Genomic DNA, 19627 nt, shown 5'->3' with positions numbered 1-19627 from the left:
ATACTGAAATTACAATTCGGTTTGGTTTTTGCAATTTGTTCTTCAGTTTGGTTTTAGTTTTTTTCTTTTTTTTTTCCTTTTACGTTTGAACCTAGAAATTTGAAAGGAAATGAAGAAAAAAAAATTTGGGGAATAAGACTTTCAACATATTTGGGCTTAAAGTTAGATTTACTTAACCTTGGATTGAAATTAGACTAATAGTTCATTTGGAATCGAACTTGGAAATAAACACCCAACATAAATAAATAAATAAAAATATATTAATTTATATTCATTCAATTCGGTTTTTTAACCATCAAACTAAAACTGAACCAATAGTTTTCGGTTCGATTTGGTTTTCAATCATTTCGGTATTCGGTGTACAGAACAATTACTTTTTTCTACTACGGTAAAAGTGTCATCTACGTTTTCTTTTTGTTTCTCATGACAAAAAAAAAAATGGAAAAAGGGCAACCTCACACGTGTTTCCAAAACAGGATTATATTCGGAACAAGGATCCTCTTGAGAATCCAGAGATCAATTAATCGTGTTCGTTCATCGTACATCGTATGTCTAATTTTCATTAGATACTATTTATATTCAATTTTAAATAATTTTTAATCACATAATATACGATGAACGGATACGATTAATTAATCATCTAGATCCCCACAAATAACATCCGGAGAGATCCTATTCCGAGAGTCTCTGACGGCCTGATCTCTTTTTTTTTGTTTTTTTTTTTTTTTTTGACACGGAAACAGATGAAAAAGCAAAGTTTGCGTCGTTATTCCGTTGCCATACGACGTCGTCTAGTAGCCAGTGCTCCCCGCTTCCCGGGAGCTCTAAATACCGCCTTCCCTCTCTGCGTCCAAGAGCTTCACTGCGTTTGCCCAAGAATCTCAAGGTACTCTCTCTCTAGAATTGCATGCTATAAGAAATGGAGTCCTGTAATCCTAGCTCGAGTCAACATTAATTACTTGTTTACTTGATTAATCCTGATGTAATTAGCAGTAGTCTTGATTAATCTTGATGTATTTAGCAGTCTCTTACGATCTTTCTTGCTGTTGTTGGCTTCAAATTCATATAATTAAGCATGATTAGCGCTTCAATAAATAATTTTTCCAACTTGTTCTTGGTTTTGTTGTTTGCTTGAATTGTGTTTCCTTGTGTTCTTCATGCATCATTGTGTATGGAGATACATTTACGCAATTGAAACCGAGTTCTGTAGTTAAAAACTTCAAATGAATCGAGATTTGTAGCCGGAAAAAAAAAATTATGAATCGGCGTTGGAGCTAATCTTTCTTTACCTTACAATTTTGATTCTCGAAGTTTCTAATTTATTTTGCTCTTTTCCTTTTGGTTAGTTATTAGATTGCCTGTTGATGATTTTGTAGTATCGCCGTACGAATGTGTCTACATGTTTAGAGAGTGATGGTAAAAAATCCCATTTCCAATTTTGTTAATATCGTATGGCATTTGCATTTCTTCATCCAGATCTTTACTTGTTTTAGTTTTAAGTTTGTGAAGGGCGCAGTTGTTTCTAGCTTTAACTGATTTTATTCCACATCAGAGTGATCTTTGAAGATGGCAGTTGGGAATTCGAATGCATCTGATCGGGATGCTGAACCATTTGTGGAGGTTGATCCAACTGGACGGTATGGGCGGTATGCTGATCTCCTTGGTCATGGTGCTGTGAAGAAGGTTTATAGGGCTTTTGATCAGGAGGAAGGTACAGAGGTGGCCTGGAATAAGGTCCGGTTGTGCAATTTCAGCGACGATCCAACACTCATAAATCGGCTTTACTCTGAGGTTAAGTTGTTGAGGCAATTGAAGAACAAGAATATCATTGTTTGTCACAGTGTTTGGAAGGAAGAGGCGCATAACACTTTGAATTTTATCACTGAGGTGTGCAATTCTGGAAACCTGAGGAAGTACAGGGAGAAGCATCCCCGTGTGTCGCTTAAGGCTCTCAAGAAGTGGTCGAGACAGGTGCTTGAGGGATTGGAATACCTCCATACGCATGAGCCGTGCATCATTCACAGAGATCTTAACTGCAGCAACATCTTCATCAATGGGAATACCGGCCAGGTAATTATAACTCATCACTTGTGTCAACTTGTTTCTCCTGATTTTTGTGACCATAGATTTGATTACTTGTAGGCAGCATTTTTTCATCAGAGTTGGTTTGTATTGCTAGCAATAGAACGTAATCCCTTATCTGTGACAGTGTTCTTAATCTTGTGATCGCTTTTTTAACATACTTTGATGGAAAATGAATCTTGGTAGCTCATGCCACTAGACGAGGTTCGATTTATTTGTGTTTTCAGTGAGCAGACTTTTCCATCCTATCCTATTTTTTGGAATGTTACATTTCCATATCTATATTCTGCACTGCATCACCATAAGGTCATAGTAATTCACAGTCCTCAATATCCGTTGCTACGTCTAGTTCACTGAACCCCGAAAGAGCATTACGTATGTGATTGAAGAGTTGAACAAAACCTCAGAAATGATATGCCTACTTCCTTGTCTAATTACCTAATGTACCTATGCTTTTCATTTACAGGTGAAAATTGGTGATCTGGGGTTTGCCGCAATAGTGGGAAAGAACCATTTAGCACATTCGATTATAGGTACACCTGAATACATGGCGCCCGAGCTGTATGAAGAGGATTACACAGAGATGGTGGACATATACTCGTTCGGGCTGTGCTTGCTGGAGATGGTGACAATGGAGATACCATACAGCGAGTGCGACTCTGTTGCTAAGATATACAAGAAGGTGACAACAGGTATCAAGCCTTTAGCATTGAACAAGGTGAACGATCCAGAGGTGAAGGCGTTCATTGAGAAAGCCATAGCCCAGCCGAGGGCAAGACCTACAGCCTCTGATCTTCTCAGGGATCCCTTCTTGTCTGAAGTCAATCAGTAAGAGCCTGACCCGAGCTTGTGATGGCTTTTCGACACTTCTCATCTTTCAAGACCTCGTTTCATAATACAGGAGTTTCGTCTGGCTCTCATTTCTGAGCCATCACAACCGCTTGATGGGGTTTCTGTTCAAGTGTATGCCCATACTCTCTCTCTCTCTCTCTCTCTCTCTCTCTCTGTAGTTCTTGACCTGTGCAGTTGGGTTTGTACTGAAAATGAATGCTGGTACTCTATACTCCATAGTGATGTTGCTTTTAGAGGTCTTCGAAAATATTATGGGAAAGTTTTAGTTTGTTTTTGCACAAGTGTCCATTAAGCAAAAAACTGCCCAAATGGCACATAATCCCAGCGATGCGGCGACCGTTCGTTCGTTCAACTTTGAGCGCATACTGAACCGCATTTATTAACAACGACTAAGCTACTGCTATATTATGTGTTACATCAGTTGGGAAAATAGTCGGTGCTCTCAGTACTATGTTTAATTAAGTGTTTTATTATTTAGCCAATTCAAAGCTTAAGATACAAGAATTGAGAGTCAGATTAGCAATATTTTATCTATTTCTTAGATATATTGCCAGCGATTAATTGGCTGATTAAAATTATTGTGTCCTTGCAAATTTGAAGGAATGTGTTGCTTGGTCCAAAAGGATCATAGCTGTACTTCAAAGTCCCTGAGAATTTACTGTAACCCACAATACAATACAGCTCAGCTCATACGCACAAGGCTAGTACGTATATGTAATCGTACAAGCTGCTCCTCCTGAGAGCCGGTACTGGATTTTACTTATTCAATGGTTTGTTTAATTATTTTGGAACAAACATTTCCAAGACATGTTACGTATTTAGTATATGGACATATATATATATATATATATATATATATGGAAAGGGATTCTCGCCGGATCCCTTTCCACCTAGTCCGGGATCCGGATTGTTGAAATTTGATCAAACGGCTATAAACAGGGAGCCCCTTTAAAAGTGATAATAACTGTAGCCATTGGAACAAATTTCAATAACCCGGATCCCGAACAAGTTGGATTAGGTGGAAAGGGATCCAGAGATGATTCATTTCCTATATAAAAAGGAAATATAAATTAGTAGCATGGACATGCAAAGAAAAAGTCGTTTTGGGGATTGGGAGTGGGTAGGAGAAAGCAAAGCAAAAGCCCATCATCCGAAGCACCAAAGAAATATAGAGAAGCCGTGCCGTTTTGGGTGTTTGCTAAATACTTCATGTCACATTCACAAAGCTCAAGCTGCTTTACCCGCACTCCATCATCTTCCCCTTTTATCATTATTTTAATCATCATTTCCTCAAAACTATAGTTTTACTAGTTTATTCACACATATACCTCATTCTTCCTTTTCTTCTTCCCCCAACACATCCCTTTGCAATTCTCCATGACCAATTCACCATCTCCCACCTCCTCTTTCTGTAGACTTTTCATGGCTGCATGCATGCATGGCATTTGCATATCATCTCTCATGTCCCAAAACTACCCTCAATTGTCATGTGGTAATTTTTTGTTCTTTTATCGTACATAAAATTTGAACTAAGAACTTCTTTTAACATAATAAAGACCAATGTTGCTAAATGAAATGGTCATAGAAATTTGACGTTAGTAATTATCAAATTAGCTTTTAACATAACAGAGACTAGTGCCTCTAAATGAAATGGTCAAGGAAATTCGACGTTAGTAATTACCAAGCAGCTAGGCTTTCAAGAACTTTATTATCAAGTAGCTAGGCTTTTCAAGAACTTTATCAAAGTTGCCGAATTAGGCCAGCTCTTAAATCGAATGAGACTATATGTTGAGAGTATTAATCCCACATTAAGGAAAAAATGAACCTTACATTTGCTTATAAATACCAATTGGATGGCTAAGAATTTCATTCAAATTGATGATGTACTAGTTTGGGGAGTCACATACATGCATAGACACGAAACTTGTGATGCAAGCAAACAACATGGAAAGGAGTGGAAATTAACCATATTCTACTGACTTGTTTGCACCAAGAATTCAACTACTCACCAATCGAGAACGTTTTTGAAGCCTCAAAATTTGGACATTCAGAGTGTTTCACTCGTGTGCATTTGACTTTGACTATGACTACACAAAAACAATTTTGCACGAATGTGTCTGCGTGGACACATTTTCTAATTTAACATATTAATCAATTAATTAATAAATTAAAACCATCTCTTTAATTTCAATCATTCTTCCACTTAATTCCACTTGTTTTGCCAATTCCACAAGTTATTATGTATACTTTTCTTCGATTAGTGAGACAAATCCCGAGCATTTTATGGCAATTGGGCAGCCAAATTATGCTTATATTTATAAACCACATGCTTATGCTTAAGCGTAGAATGCACTCCCATAAGTCATTGCCTTCTCAAAGTTTCAGCTTCACTAAATCTCCAGTCTCTCAGCTTTTTTATGACCTCTTCCAATGGAAGTTGCAAGCCCTTTAAAAGACAGCTCCGTGGCATCGAGTCCTTTCTCTTCTCCGAACGTCTCCGCCTTGCTCAAGATCAAGATTTTATCATGGTAAGATTGTTGGAATATGTTTGCAACTTTGTAGCATTAAATTTGAGCACTTTTTTATTTGAGTTTTTCATGTGTGGTGAATCTTGTCTCAGGACACAAGAAACCGGTTTGCCTGTTTCTGTTAGCGTTCGTGTTGGCGGAAAGATCTTCAACCTCCACAAGGTAAGAAATCGAAAGTAGAATTATACGAATCAGTTTGGTTATTCGTGGAATTTGAGCTAGCGAGCTAAGTTAAATTCTTCTGTCAGTTGTTCGTGATTGTTTACTTTTGTGTTCTCGATCGCGTTTATATCATTTTGCACTTGTTCTCTGTAGGAGATTACGGCTCTCGATTTCTTAACAAAATTGTTAAAATTTGGTCTAATTTCAATTTGTGATTTTTGTTCAGTTCCCACTTTTTTCAAAGAGTGGATATTTCAACAAGAGATTGAACGAATCAAATGAGATTGAGCTGCCACCGGGGTTCCCTGGCGGGCCAGAGACTTTCGAGATGATTGCACTCTTCATCTACGGTTCCTCCACCTTGATTGATCCATTCAATGTGGTAGCCCTCAGATGTGCAGCAGAGTTTCTTGAGATGACAGAAGACTACTCCTCCGGAAACCTCTGCGAGCGCTTTGATCTCTACTTAAACCAAGTGGTGATGCAGAGCTGGGATGACACCCTGATAGTACTGCAAAAGTGCCAAACTTTGCTTCCGTGGTCTGAAGACCTGCTCATCGTGAGCCGGTGTATAGAGTGCCTCGCCTTCATGGCCTGCATGGAGATCCTTGACCCAGAGAGAAGGCGTGACACGCCTGTGCTCACGTTGGAAGCGTTGAGCACACGAAATTGGAGCTGTGAAATGGGGAGGGAGATTCTGAGTCAAGACCTTTGGATCAAGGATCTCATTGCGCTGCCGTTTGGATTTTTTAAGAGGATTATAGGATCTTTGAGAAGGCAAGGCATGAAGGAAAAGTACTTGAGCCCCATCATTGTTTTCTATGCTAACAAGTGGGTGCTTTCGACGAAAACCCTCCAATTCTGGGAGAATTCTGGTCAGAGAAGTGGGGATGATCACAAAGTTTCAGTCATTTTACAAGGTGTTCTTGATTTGCTGCCGATGGGGGACAAGGTCGGTCGATCCATCCCAATCGGGTTTTACTTCGCAATTCTTTCTAGATCCCTGGAAGTAGGTATGAGGATCGATAGTAGGGTGAAGCTGGAAGGGCAGATTGTATCTCTGCTGCACTTTGCTCAGCTGGAAGACTTCTTGTTTCCAAAAAGTGGGAGTGAGTCAATTTCTTCCAGTACGGAGCTTGCAACAATGGAGAGCATAATTTCAACATATGTATCATCTACCATGGAGTCGGACAACAATCTTTCAGCAGGAAACACAATTGTTGCAGAATTGTGGGATGGATATCTTTCCCACATAGCTCCTGATCCAAACATGGAGCATAAAAGGTTCATGGAACTCATCGAACGAGTCCCGATTTCATACAGACACTGTCATGATAAACTCTACGGGGCAATGAACATCTTCTTAAAGGTAAACATTTCGTCATGAACTCTACCGTTTTATATAGGTCTTTATGAGCTTTCTTGTATTTTTGTGGGTTCGGTTCCTTGTACTTCGTGTGTAGTTCTTCTCGCCTAATCCTCTATTGCCTTCACTATTGTCGTTACTGAAAAAGCTCTACACTTTAACGAAACTCGTGTAATTTCTGATCTTCAGGCGCACCCGAATACATCCCAGGAAGAGAAGTGGGCAGTCTGCAAGTACCTCAACTGCCAAAAACTGTCACAAGAGGCATGCATTGAGGCTGTTCAAAACGAATTGATGCCGCTGCGTTTGATTGTCCAGGCGCTTTTTGTCCAGCAGCTCAGCACACACCAAGCTTTCAAAGAATGCTCAGATTCGTTCAGATATGCACATTGTCCAGAGTTTTCAGGGAGCCTTGAAAGCTCTAGGTGTCCAAACTCAAAAAGCCAGAATCTCGGAGATAGTCCATGTGTGGACAGAGCAGAGTCCGGAAGCAGACCCTTGAGCTTCTTGCTGCAGAAGGACAATGTAAATCAGAGGCCTGAGTTATCGAGGAAGGAATATGAGTCAACAAGCTTCAGAATTCAGAACCTTGAACAAGAGCTCATGTCCTTGAAGCGGAGCCTTCAATGGCAGAGCATTTCAAAGAAAGAGCCCGTCTCAACCACAGAACCTACCATGAAATTGTACGGCAAAGAAGGTAGATCAACAAGCAAAAGAAGTAACCCGCTCGGACAAGTGACAAGTTGCATTGGCTCTGTGAATTTTGCCTCACAGAGAAAGTATGCCAGTAGACTGCTGAAGGTCCTTCGGCGGATCTCCTTGTTTGGAGGTAAAAAGCCAAAGAGAAAGCCAGCTGCCTCCTCTCCATGGCCTAAGCCGATGCAGCAGAATACTCGTCAGAATAAAATGTGCGAAAATCAGAACCACTGATGATTGTAAACAAGGCGTGAATAACTGATCATGTATAATTTTATTGGAAAATGTAGTTTTGCTCATTCACTTGCAACCAGGGCATCAATATGAGGATAGTTGTCTATTTTTGTGCAATGTTGTATCCAAGAGTACATAGAATTACACGTTCATATATCCAACATGTAATAATCGAAAAACGCAAGGACGCTAACAAATTGATCCCACACGAAGGAGATTGAAATTTGTAATAAGCAACACAACTAGCTAAGGATTAGATTGATTAGTAAAAGTACAACTGCAGAAGTGGTGCATTAAAGCAAACTTCGGTCTATTAACATAACAAGAAGAGATACATCCAACTGCATTCCAACAAAACCTTGTTAGGGTCCAAACTCCATATGGTTAGACTACAACAGCAGGCGATAAAGCCAATTGCCTGATTCAAATACATAGCAAACGAACGACATACTAGGCTGTGAAAGATCTATTATTGCCACTAAACGACTGGAGTTGCTTCAGAAAATGTGTCACTCACACTCTTAAATATATGGGACTCCACTACACTTCTTGCAGTTTTAATGAGAACTTGTCCATTGACATAATGTTGGCGACACACAGGCATGTAGACATCAGCACCGCCAATCAGTTCTGTCCTTGTCTCCTCCGTCTTCCTCAGGGTAAAGAAAGCTCGTTTGCCACACATTTCACATCGTGCCGTCAACTTGGTCACAGAATCAGCAAGTGGTATTACGTCAATCACCGAGCCAAAGCTCCTCCTGCCAACAATAACAACGCACCCATCAATAAGAGAGCACTAAATACCAACTAAAGAAACTAACCACACGAGCAAAACAGAAAAGGGGGGATTTAATTTGAAAACCACCTCAAGTAATCACCATCCAAGCCTGCAACAATTACAGTTTTTCCATCGTGATCAGCAGCCGTGCAGCAGAAATCGTACAGATCTTCAAAAAACTGAGCCTCATCGATACCAATAACATCAAGCTGTCAACATATCCCGAAAGGGATTAGGCAATTAGAACATATCATATGCATCAAATTCAAATTACAGACACTAAACAAGACCTATGCCGAACATCAAACCATTGCAACCATCAAAGCGAAAAAATTGCCCTTCCGAATCACGGGAACATAACTAGTACAATTGCACCTCATCAGGCTACACCATCAAATTGTTTTACAATGCCATAACATATTTTGCAAAAATTAAAGGCCAAGATCCAATAGTAAAGCCCCAGTCAAGTCAAATAATAACCAAAATAATTTTAATAAATAAATAAAACTTGATAAACCAAAAAACAATTTACACATTTCCCAGCTCCAGAATTACCTTGTCATAAGCATCTCCACCAAAATTCTGCCGAAACGACGACAGATTAGGCAGTGCCCAGCACGGAAACTTCACCCCATCATGAGTCACAACCGAATCGATGGCGTATCTCGTATCCTTACTCGATTTTATCATGGCCACATTCCTACACATTAAAAAAAATGAAACTTCAGTGCCATTTAGCATCTATCAAACGATCTAACAAAAAGCTTCAATCTTTACTAGAAATCTTCACAAATCGAACTTGGGTTTGATAAAAAATTCCAAATTTACCTGCCGTTGTTTCCCTCCGACTTGATCCGGCGGAGTAGGGCGGTGGTTTTGCCGGCAAACATGGGACCCATGATGACGTGGACCTCGCCGGAGGTAGAAGATTCGCTGGTGGGGGGAATGGAGGGCTTGAAGGAGGCCATGGATTTCGGGCTGCAGAAAGAGAAGAGGTTGAAGATTGGGGAGGGAAGAAGAGAGATGGGAAGGCGAAAGATTTCATGATCTGAATAAATAGAGAGAGAAGGAGAGTAGGTGGGAGCGGAGAGAAATGGAGCTGCATTTGATTTGACTTGTTAAAAGATTTGGAGGGAAAATTAAAAAAATTTGGTTTGGAGGTAAATTAAGTTTAGATGGAAATTGGGAATTTAGGAAATTATGATTTTTTTTTGGGACCCAAATGAAAAGAAAATTGCGGTTTTTGACCCGGAAAAGTATACAAAAAGAGGAATAAATTGTTTTTGAACCGGATCGGTTGTTTCTGAATTGAATCCGTGATTACTTTTTTGCGGTTTTTCAGTGTGTACGGGATACGGATACATGTTATTTGTCATTGTACAAGTAGAGGATACTAAAATAATTTTTCTTCACTTATATAACGATATAATAATATATGGCGTAATGTCTAGTGTTCATTGAAAAACCTCTCATTTCAAACAACCTATTTAAAAGTTTCAAACTTAAAAACTCCCTCTCTTTTTCTCTCATTTCTCCAACTAAAGCGTGTGATTAAAGTGTGGATTACTTTTTCTCAAAAAATAAAAAATAAATAAATGTTGTTAGATTAACCATCGAAGATGTTCAAATCCAAACTATCATGCAATGGCTCAACTTTTTTTCACCACCATAGTAAATGACCGCTTGCTTTTCATATTTCATGCTCAATTTCATCTAGTTGTAAAAAATATTACCCTTGCTATATTTGTTTTTACCCTCGAATGTATTCATTTAAAAAGGATTTTTATCACTAATAGTTTTTTAAATTGACCAAAATCATCGTTTTGGTACTTTAATTTCAAAATCAATCAATTTCATCCCTAAAATTGGCCACCACACATCCATTTAGTCCTTCCGTATAAATTATGTCAAGTTTGTATAAATGTGACAACATATTGTTGGACTTATAGACCCTTTATGTGTGCCTAGTCAGCACATTAACAGAACACTTGACAAAATTTAAATGGAATGACTAAATTGATGTGCGGTGGTCCATTTAGAAAGGACAACGTTGATTGATTTTAAAATTGAGAGATTAAAATAATGACTTTGGTCAATTTCATAAACTATTACCAATGAAAACCCTATTAATTCTTTTTTTCGCCACGCATATATTCAATCAATCTCCATGAAGTTGAATGATTCAAAAATTTTCATTTCACAAACTTTTACGTAACATAAGGACATGCTAATTAAGTCTAACAAAATAATAGTTTGATAACTTTACTCAATCGCATTATTCATATCTTGACCATTACCCATTAAAATCATTAAATTCCAATGCGTATGCAGATAGGGAGGTCGGGGTGCTATATCTTATCTACAATGTGAAGAGACAGATGACAGATGAAAAATGTGTCGTTTCACAAACTTTTACACAAAGTATTTTTTTTTTTTTTTTTTTTCAAATTTACACGAAGTAATTGGAACTACGAACTTAGGCAAAACAATGGTCTACTTTCCACTTCGATATTTGACAATTTTTCGCGACAAAATAATGTTTTGTACTTATTAAGGTTGCTCCGCGAAGACAACTTCTTGTGTTTTTAACTGTAAGAATATTTTTAATATTTTAAGGTGGTTCACATGATACGGTTCATATTATATGTATGTTTAACATATATTATTATCTGTAAACAATCTTATTGGTTAAATTACGAGAACAATTTCTTATTACCGTGATGGTTGATAATTGATTATGGGTTTTAGATGAAAAACTGGTCGTCTCATATGAACTTCAACGATCTGAACTGTTTATTTTGTAAGTCTCGATTCATAGATCATCTTTGCAAAAACCCAATTCAATCCGAAACCATTTTCTTATTTAATTATCAAGATAAAGTTTTATTGTTTCTTATATAACAAAATATTCGTTAATTTTTTTTAACACAATTAGATGTCTTCAATATTTTCGATTTGGCTAATATTGTGTAAGGGTGATCTATCAGGTGCAACTTGAAAAATAAACGATTCGGATCGTTAAAGTTCAATGTGGTGTGGATCCAACAACTAATCCCTATTTTTATAAAAAAAATAAAAAAAAAGAATCATTTCCCTTAAAAGCTTTATATATATATATATATATATATATATAATGCAAATACCCATCTAATATGCACTTTTGACATAAAACACGATTATAATTTTTACGTATTGGTTGTTTATTGTATTTCCGCATCTATATGCATACTCAAAAATCTTAACTTAATTTAATTTATAATTTACATTAACGTCGTGACATAAAATGAAAAATCATACCAAATTTCTACACAAGTGAGTTTCTTAATTAATTAAGTCAAATTTATATATTACATGAACAGTTGAAGGCAGTAGGTGTCAAGAAGTCAAAAACAAGAAAACGTTAATTAGAGATAACCATTTCACCCATTTATACACGCAAGATTCGTGTATATGGACGTTTTAAAAATAAATTATTGGATTAAATCTTGTTAAAAGTGAATATAAAAAACTATTAATTCATTGATTTTCTCCGTGATGTTGCGGAGTGCTTTTTCTAGAACAAGTTTTCATCGGTTGATGATGAAGGAAAGCTTTTTCGTGAAATGTAGTAATTTACTATTATGGAGAATGTAAAGTTATTGTTTTCCAACACATTGGGTTTGCCAAAAGACATGGGTGGTTTAGGCTTCAGAAACTTTCAGGAATTTAATGAAGCTCTTCTTGCTAAACAGTGCTGGCGTTTAATTACGGAACCGGATTCGCTGTGGGCTAAGGTGATTAAGGCTCGGTATTTTCCACATAGCTCGATATGGGATGCGAAGAAGGGTGGGCGGGCCTCTTGGGCGTGGAGTAGCCTCATCTGTGGAAGGGACTTGATTAGGGAGGGCTCCCATTGGCAGATTTTGGGTGGTCAGGAGGTGCGAGTGTGGCAGGATAGGTGGCTTCCATCCTTGCCCCTTGGACACCCGGAGCCGGTTGGCCAGGTTGCGGTTACTCCCAGTCTAAGGGTCAGTGCACTTATCTGTCCGGAGTCGGGGAGGTGGAATATTAACTTTTTACAACCCTTCATATCGGAGGAGGCTATGCAGGCTATAAAGGAGACGCCTCTTGGAGATTTAAGTCGTAAAGATAGGCTTATTTGGGATACGAGTAAAAACGGTGCTTATTCGGTCAAGTCGGGATATAGATGGCTGCAAGGAAGATCGATGGCGAGAAGGGATTTGCGTCGACCTTCTGTTCGTGGGGTTCCCAAAGAGTTTTGGAAGGGGATTTGGAAGCTGGAGGTGCCCCCCAAGTTACGGCATTTCTTGTGGCTTACTGTTCACAATTGTCTTCCTACTCGGGATGCATTGTTCCGACGAAGGTCCTCTCAAATCTCTACTTGTCCTATTTGCTGCTGCCATGATGAAACCATTGAGCACATGTTCCTTTCCTGCTCTTGGGTTGAGCCAATTTGGTTTGGAGGGGCATTGGGTTATAAAATGGATCATCCTTCTCTCCCTTCTTGGTCGGACTGGATTCAGGGGGTTTTCTCTCCGAATTTATGCAACTCTGGAGATATAATGTGGAGACAATCATATATTGTTTTTACCTGTTGGTGCATATGGAAGGCTCGCTGTGATTTTGTTTTCAAAGAGGTGCCCATTAACCCGTTAAAGGTCCTGGCTGCTATCTCTGAGGCGGTGAGATCGTTTATTAGTGCAAAGGCAAAGGATGGGGAGAGAGGAGGGGGTGAAGGAAGAAGGAATTTTCAGGTTACGAGATGGTGTGCTCCGACCTACCCTTTTGTGAAGATTAATGTGGATGCTAGCTGGTCCAAGGCATCAAAAATGGGTTTTGTTGGAGTGATTGTGAGGGACATAGAGAGCAAGTTCGTGGCTGCTGCGCGGCATCCTATTAATGCTCCTTCTGCTGCAGCAGCGGAGGCTTATGCGTTGTTGCACGGGTGCAGGCTAGGTGCAGAGCTGGGTGTAAGGTATGTAATTCTGGAATCGGACTCCTTGGATGCGATTAAATGTCTTTCTAGCTCGTTGTCTATGGGTAGTTGGGAGGCATACCCGGTGCTGGCTCGGGTTAAACAGTTGGGGGGGGATTTCATTGATTGCCGATGGTCTTGGGTGCCACGGTCTGCTAATGGCGTGGCTCACAAGATTGCATCGATTGGTTTTTCGGAGATGAGTGATGTTGTTTGGGTCGTTAGGCCCCCATCTTCGTTGGTCTATGTATTGAACAATGACGGATTACCTTGCCCTCATTAATGGGTTATGGTGGTGCTGGGGATGACGCCTCTACTTGGTGGAGGGGTCGTTGTGGGTTATCCCCTGACACTGCTTGGTATTGTCTTTATGTTTGCCTCTTTGTAGGCCTTGTTTTGTTATGATATGGCATTTGGTTTCAAAAAAAAAAAAAAAAAAATTATATTATCATGTTTTTAGTCTCACAAACTGGCATGCCTACCACTTTTCCTTTGGAAATTGTGGGAACGTTTTCTTGGTTGCTAATTGTTCTTAAAATATATTTGATATTGATGTGTTGTATGGTGATTTTATTTCCAGATAATCCCCTCTTTTTCAAACATATTTCACTTATTTTTCTCCACAGTTTAACTTCCAACGATGTTTAGCATGTAACATTTTTCTAGGATAAATAATACTTTACCGATGTTCTAGTTTAAATTAATTTAAACCGCAAGGACGGAGATTTGACCTCAGGTGCATAAGGAGAGCATATCTGCTATAACCAATGTAGTTACGTTCATGTCATCAACTAACTAATTTAAACTACAAGAATGAAGATTCGAACTCAAGTGCATAAGGAGAACATATATGCTCTAACCAATATAGTTACACCCATGTCACCAACTAGTTTTATTTAAAGTATTGTTTGATGTGTTTTAGGGTTAAACTTTTGTTCCATAATTGAGTTTCAATTTTCAAACATACATTGTTAATCTTACCACGTATGTCCTCTATCTCTATGAAAATTTAAGGAAAGGGAAACCTAAAAAGTAGTAAGAAGATGACCGGATGATTAGAATGAAGGGAGCAAGGCCGGCATCGATTCCTCTTTTGAACTACAGAAAGAAACCCTAGTAAATAAATAATACTAAACGTTGCATGTGACTGCATGATGCCGACTCTATCCATGATCAGCACATGCACCAACTATAATAATGAAACGATGTCGTACTATATATGGAGAAGAAGAAAGACTTTCCACTAAGATGATTATATAGAAAATGAATGGTTTTAATTACGATGTTTGTATAGTAAAAATGATATCACGTTATTTAGTGAAGAAGAAAGACTTTCATCCTTACTGAGAATGAAGTATTAGTATCCCTGGATATGAGATGATCGACCATGCTAGCCCTCCATTGTAAACACCCAAAAACAAAAGGAATCGTGGATATAATTCTCTAGATATAATGTATATATTTGGAAGAGACAAGGGTAGTACAGTGAAGTACTGAAAAATGGTACAAAGTGAACAAACGTACACGTGAGAAATGCATGACTGGAGGGTTGAGGTCGCCAGCTAGAGCAAGAAGAAATATATGCTAATTGCTAATCATATATTCCAAATGTAAACATCATCCAAAAGATTTACCAATTTAATGACTAGCGTGTGTGACAATTGACATGTGCATGTATAGACAAGTAAGTTCGTATAGTATCAGAGAAAGTCTCGAATTAAGCTGTTTTATATTTACGGCTTACACATAAGGAGGTGTTCGTTGAGTGAGATGTTGCATGTAGCAACCCTACCCACCCCATAATCTCTCATAGACTCGTACTACTGGGTGTATATATTTGTTAAGAGAACCAAATTAAAAAAAGGATTAACTAGGAGGACTCGACGACATTGCTGTCATATAGTTGATGCCTGCAAAACTATGTTAAAAAAAGGCTTAACTCGCAACAATAATACACATCGATATATGAACGATTCATTTTAAAAACCTTCTAACATGTTATTAATTATCGAAATGTTGTAAATTAAACAACCTGACCTGTCGATTTGTTTATCATCCAATTGTTTAGACTGATATATAGAACGCTCACTCGTGCGTAAAAAAGTACATATTGAGATATAATAACAGTAAGAGCATCGTAGATTAATCTTCATTGTCATATTTATTGATCACTTTGCGAAATTTACGAATGTCAATTTTTGTTAGATATCTGATACTCGAGGTTACTTTATCTATTTATGAAAGGGCAGTGCTATCCACACATTACACATCCATTTTTACATCTTATGCACACATCTCTTGTGAATTTTTATCTTTTAATTTTTTTCAATTCATTCGATCCAACAATTGAAATTGACCGGAGTGTGAGAGATTAAAAAAAAAAAAAGGTGTGTGGATTACACCACTCTTATAAAATTGGGTAATTTTCGAGTTAAACTTTGCTTATTAACATAAATGTAGTGTGACTGCTTAGTATCACGGTCTAGTGATTTTCCTCTTCACTTGTAATTGAGAAGTCTTAGGCTCGATTCTCGCCAAAGGCAAATTTGAACCATATTATTGCTAGCCCATTATGAGGTTAAACTCACCTCCCTCTCCTTAGTATAAATAATATCGTTTGCTTAAAAAAAAAAAAACCATAAATGTAGTGTGAATATGGCTCCATAGGCATGCAAATTGTCGGTAGAGTAACATATGTCATAAAAATAAAAAAAAATCTTAAGTCAGTTGGAGTTGGTAAACATCCCAATGAGAAGAACCGTATCATCCCAAGATATCATTCGTTTTGTTGTTATGTTTTCTTCCTAATTAATTTCAGTTGGTGAGAATTATGAGTACAAGGGTTGCAAACTTAAAATGTTTCTGGTCCTTAATTTGCAAGGGTACCTTTAAATTGTTTGATTGTTATTTGGTCCTAACTCTTGTTGTATGAGTAGTTTAATAAGAGTCAAGATCGAATGACAACGGAACTATTTTAAGCCTTAGCCTAAGCCCCTCCCGCCAACAAGAACTTATACCTTGCTCATCCAATAAACAATTCCTGAATCCACCACTGCAACTAGGTTGGTTACATTATGCAATTGATTTAATGTTGCCAAAGCGATTAACCAATAGGTTTTACCATTCATTCATAAAGATTATGAAGTCCTTTTTACTTCTTGCAACTTTAAAGGATATTACATTACAGTCCTTTTTTCTTAGAAGGAGAACAAACTCCCCATGCATGTGGTCTAATATTCTACAGGTTAAGTTTCTATCCATGCATCTCAGGTTCGAAAGTTTCACCTTCCTTTAATTGTTATAATAGTTTCAAACCCTCTCCCCTCTCAATAATAATTTTTTTAAGTCCTTTTTTCTTAGAAGGGAGTTAGATGGTAAATTTGTAATGGTCAATAATGTTCTTTTTTAACCACTACAAGTGGTTTAGTGAATCTACTTGATCATGGTCATTGGTAAGGTGCAATTCTCAACCTCCACTAAGTCTAAAAAGGGTGAATAATCGTGGTTCGTCATTGAATGTCCCCTTGATAAAAAGAAGAAAAAACAATGTTTTTTTTATTTATTATTAACAAATGGTAAACAAAGGTGGTCATATTTCTCGTTTTGGTTGACAAACCCTTTAGACATGTCGTGGTTTCGTTTTAAGTTGTGATTGTGAACTATTATTCTTATGTTTTGATTCAAAATGTTCAAACATTTGTAACTTAGGACTACAATTTAGCGATATTTTTTTTATTCTTTAGGATAAATATATCGATGTATTAAAAACTATATTAAATATATATTATTATATGACGGTCATATATAATTCACTGGATATATGTATTTAAAACAATCTCATCATCTGGCCATTGAAATGGTAATTATATTAAATGTACACATTATAGCTAAATTTTATATTAATGTTTGACTTGTAATTTTTTGGCAAAATTAATGTTTGGCAAAACTCAATAGTTAAATACATTTTAATTTATTGCTTTAGTAGAAAATTCTTCTCTTCAAATATATTGCTTAAAGAAATACATGGGTGGTGGTTCTGTTTGAACTCGTTTGCTTCCTTTTTTTTTTTTTTTTTTTTTTTTTTGGGTAAACTGGAAATAATATTCAAGGGCAACAACCATAAAGTACAAAGAGCAAATACCCAAGAGGCTCAGTTACAAGATTAACACAAAGCAAAATTGGACCCCAAATCAAAGACCAAAGCCAACTAAGTGCAAGCACAAAGGGGCCAACAAAGCTAAACAAAAAAGAACCCAAAAGAACAAAAAAAACCCTAATCTTCTTCGTCCACCGCCTCTGCTATAGGGAACCAATCGGATCTACAAGCTTTCACGCCTCCAACCGATAAATGCCTCTCCAATCGCATCAACTAGCCGCAAGCATTTTGTAGCAACTTCTAATTGCCTTATATTACAAGGATAGTGTTATTCATACACTAATTTTATCTTTCATACACCCTTATATATGTCATTGATCTTCTTCAATCTATTCGATCCAACAATAAAAAAATTAAGAGAGATATGTGAGAAGTAAAAATGAATATGCAAATATCACTATCCTATTACAAAAGGCAAATCCATTCGTGGCCAAATTTCAAGTCATCAATTATTTGTTTCATATACTATTTGGGTTTTCCAAGTACTTTCCCTTATAAACATCTTACATAAAAATTGTAAAAATTTTAGTAGAAATTAAGCGAGCAAACATTTGAAATTTTGAATCAAGAGTTCAAACTTTCATGGATGCATTTTTGTAGCAACATGCTATGTTTTGGTGTACCATTTGACCCAAGAGTTAAGAGTACGCTAACGCCTCATGCGCAGTGACGGATCTAGGATTTTAAACTCGGGAGGTCCCAATTATAAAGGTCAAAAAATTTATAGACAAAAATAACATTGAAAAATTAAATATAATACATTTCATTCAAAAATCATATGCAAAACAATATTACAAATTATAAAATCATAATTCCAGCATCCATTACGAGGTTTCATAAGTAACTAGGGAGTACCTAAGTTATTGATCATCTAATATGAATCACTAAATTTAAAACACCGATCAATTAAAACTCTCCCCAAACTCCCACTATCTTCTAACCAAACACACCATTTTTCTCTTTTACTAGTTTCCAAACATTCACCTTCTCTCTCACTAAGAACAAAGCTGCCATACCTCCACCAACCACCTCCCTCCCCATTTTCTCGAAGCCATGGCAGCTTCACCCTCAAATTTCACCAACCCATGACAGATCATATCCATCTTACTAACATTATGAAGGAAATTTCACCCATAAGAAAAATTACTAAGATGGTTGAAATAATTTGGGGAAATTTGGGCTTATGTACTGCCCTCGCTAAACAACAGAGAAAGGTTGGAGGAGAAGTGGGTGGCACCGACGGATGAGACCATGGCAGAAGCAAGGAGGAGACAGGCAGGAAGGGTTCCTATTTTCTTTCTTCTTCGTGCGCGGTCATCTTCTCCGAGAAGAAGATAGCCACTGCAACTTGCAACCTACAACCTGCGCAGACCTCATGCTCTAGTACGAGGGGTCCCCGGAAAATTTATAGTAGGGATTTAGGATTGCCGACGGATCCTGGGACCTCCCAAGTCCCTATGTGGATCCGTCCTTGCTCATGTGGTATCTTGATTGCACGAAAGGGAAATTACTATGTTACCAATGTGTAGTAAAAAAAATTAGTTTAAAATTAGTATCTTGATTGCATTACAAGTTTAATTTTGCATATATTGGTTTAAAATTAGTATTTGAAAATTAAAATAAACACAAGTATTTTTCTTTGCCACAGTTTATTTTTATTTTATTTTTACAAGGAAGGGAATCAAACCCTTAGGCCAATTTCTCTATTTAGTGAGTAGTGTTTAGACGAGCGACTTATACCCCCATTCACTTTTGAAAAATGTAGGATATGTCATTCACTAAATAAAGGACGTTACAA

General features: G+C 37.5%; 3 protein-coding genes across 6 annotated transcripts; 2 read left to right on the top strand and 1 right to left on the bottom strand.

The window, feature by feature from the left end:
• Positions 1-744: 744 nt before the first annotated feature.
• On the top strand, positions 745-3208 carry LOC125468000 (probable serine/threonine-protein kinase WNK11). 4 transcript variants are annotated; one of them, XM_048579247.1, is made up of 3 exons: positions 745-886; positions 1553-2070; positions 2549-3208. In XM_048579247.1, exons 2-3 carry the CDS (start codon positions 1567-1569, stop codon positions 2912-2914), a joined length of 870 nt encoding a protein of 289 aa, XP_048435204.1. In that variant the 5' UTR covers positions 745-886; positions 1553-1566; the 3' UTR covers positions 2915-3208. The 4 variants fall into 4 exon arrangements, with proteins under 4 accessions (XP_048435204.1, XP_048435205.1, XP_048435206.1 ...); XM_048579248.1 differs by having other exon boundaries at positions 805-886; positions 1501-2070; XM_048579249.1 differs by having other exon boundaries at positions 830-886; positions 1510-2070.
• Positions 3209-5187: 1979 nt separating this feature from the next.
• On the top strand, positions 5188-8026 carry LOC103955090 (BTB/POZ domain-containing protein At5g48130). Its single transcript, XM_009366961.3, has 4 exons — positions 5188-5462; positions 5555-5624; positions 5851-6993; positions 7180-8026. Exons 1-4 carry the CDS (start codon positions 5365-5367, stop codon positions 7918-7920), a joined length of 2052 nt encoding a protein of 683 aa, XP_009365236.2. The 5' UTR covers positions 5188-5364; the 3' UTR covers positions 7921-8026.
• A 180-nt stretch (positions 8027-8206) lies between these two features.
• LOC103955051 (thymidine kinase a) lies at positions 8207-9770 on the bottom strand. The gene is made up of 4 exons (XM_009366920.3): positions 9527-9770; positions 9254-9398; positions 8786-8907; positions 8207-8678 (listed from the first exon to the last, which is right to left on the bottom strand). Exons 1-4 carry the CDS (start codon positions 9664-9666, stop codon positions 8399-8401), a joined length of 687 nt encoding a protein of 228 aa, XP_009365195.2. The 5' UTR covers positions 9667-9770; the 3' UTR covers positions 8207-8398.
• Positions 9771-19627: the final 9857 nt, after the last annotated feature.

The sequence above is a fragment of a genome, unplaced genomic scaffold (assembly GCF_019419815.1).
Source record: "Pyrus x bretschneideri cultivar Hongxiangsu unplaced genomic scaffold, Pyrus_bretschneideri_v1 Contig13, whole genome shotgun sequence".
NCBI classification, from domain to species: Eukaryota; Viridiplantae; Streptophyta; class Magnoliopsida; order Rosales; family Rosaceae; genus Pyrus; species Pyrus x bretschneideri.
Note: the sequence above shows the minus strand (reverse complement) of the source record. Positions and strands in the feature narration are given on the sequence as shown.

What these genes read in the sequence shown, in the direction of transcription:
- LOC103955090 (XM_009366961.3), top strand. Translation starts at nt 5,365, where the DNA reads ATGGAAGTTGCAAGCCCTTTAAAAGACAGCTCCGTGGCATCGAGTCCT. An exon ending in AGATCTTCAACCTCCACAAG is followed by an intron (nt 5,625 to 5,850) that starts GTAAGAAATCGA and finishes ATTTTTGTTCAG; the next exon opens with TTCCCACTTTTTTCAAAGAG. An exon ending in CAATGAACATCTTCTTAAAG is followed by an intron (nt 6,994 to 7,179) that starts GTAAACATTTCG and finishes TCTGATCTTCAG; the next exon opens with GCGCACCCGAATACATCCCA.
- LOC103955051 (XM_009366920.3), bottom strand. Translation starts at nt 9,666, where the DNA reads ATGGCCTCCTTCAAGCCCTCCATTCCCCCCACCAGCGAATCTTCTACC. An exon ending in TCGGAGGGAAACAACGGCAG is followed by an intron (nt 9,399 to 9,526) that starts GTAAATTTGGAA and finishes TTTAATGTGTAG; the next exon opens with GAATGTGGCCATGATAAAAT. An exon ending in GTGGAGATGCTTATGACAAG is followed by an intron (nt 8,908 to 9,253) that starts GTAATTCTGGAG and finishes ATATGTTGACAG; the next exon opens with CTTGATGTTATTGGTATCGA.
- LOC125468000 (XM_048579247.1), top strand. Translation starts at nt 1,567, where the DNA reads ATGGCAGTTGGGAATTCGAATGCATCTGATCGGGATGCTGAACCATTT. An exon ending in TCAATGGGAATACCGGCCAG is followed by an intron (nt 2,071 to 2,548) that starts GTAATTATAACT and finishes TTTCATTTACAG; the next exon opens with GTGAAAATTGGTGATCTGGG.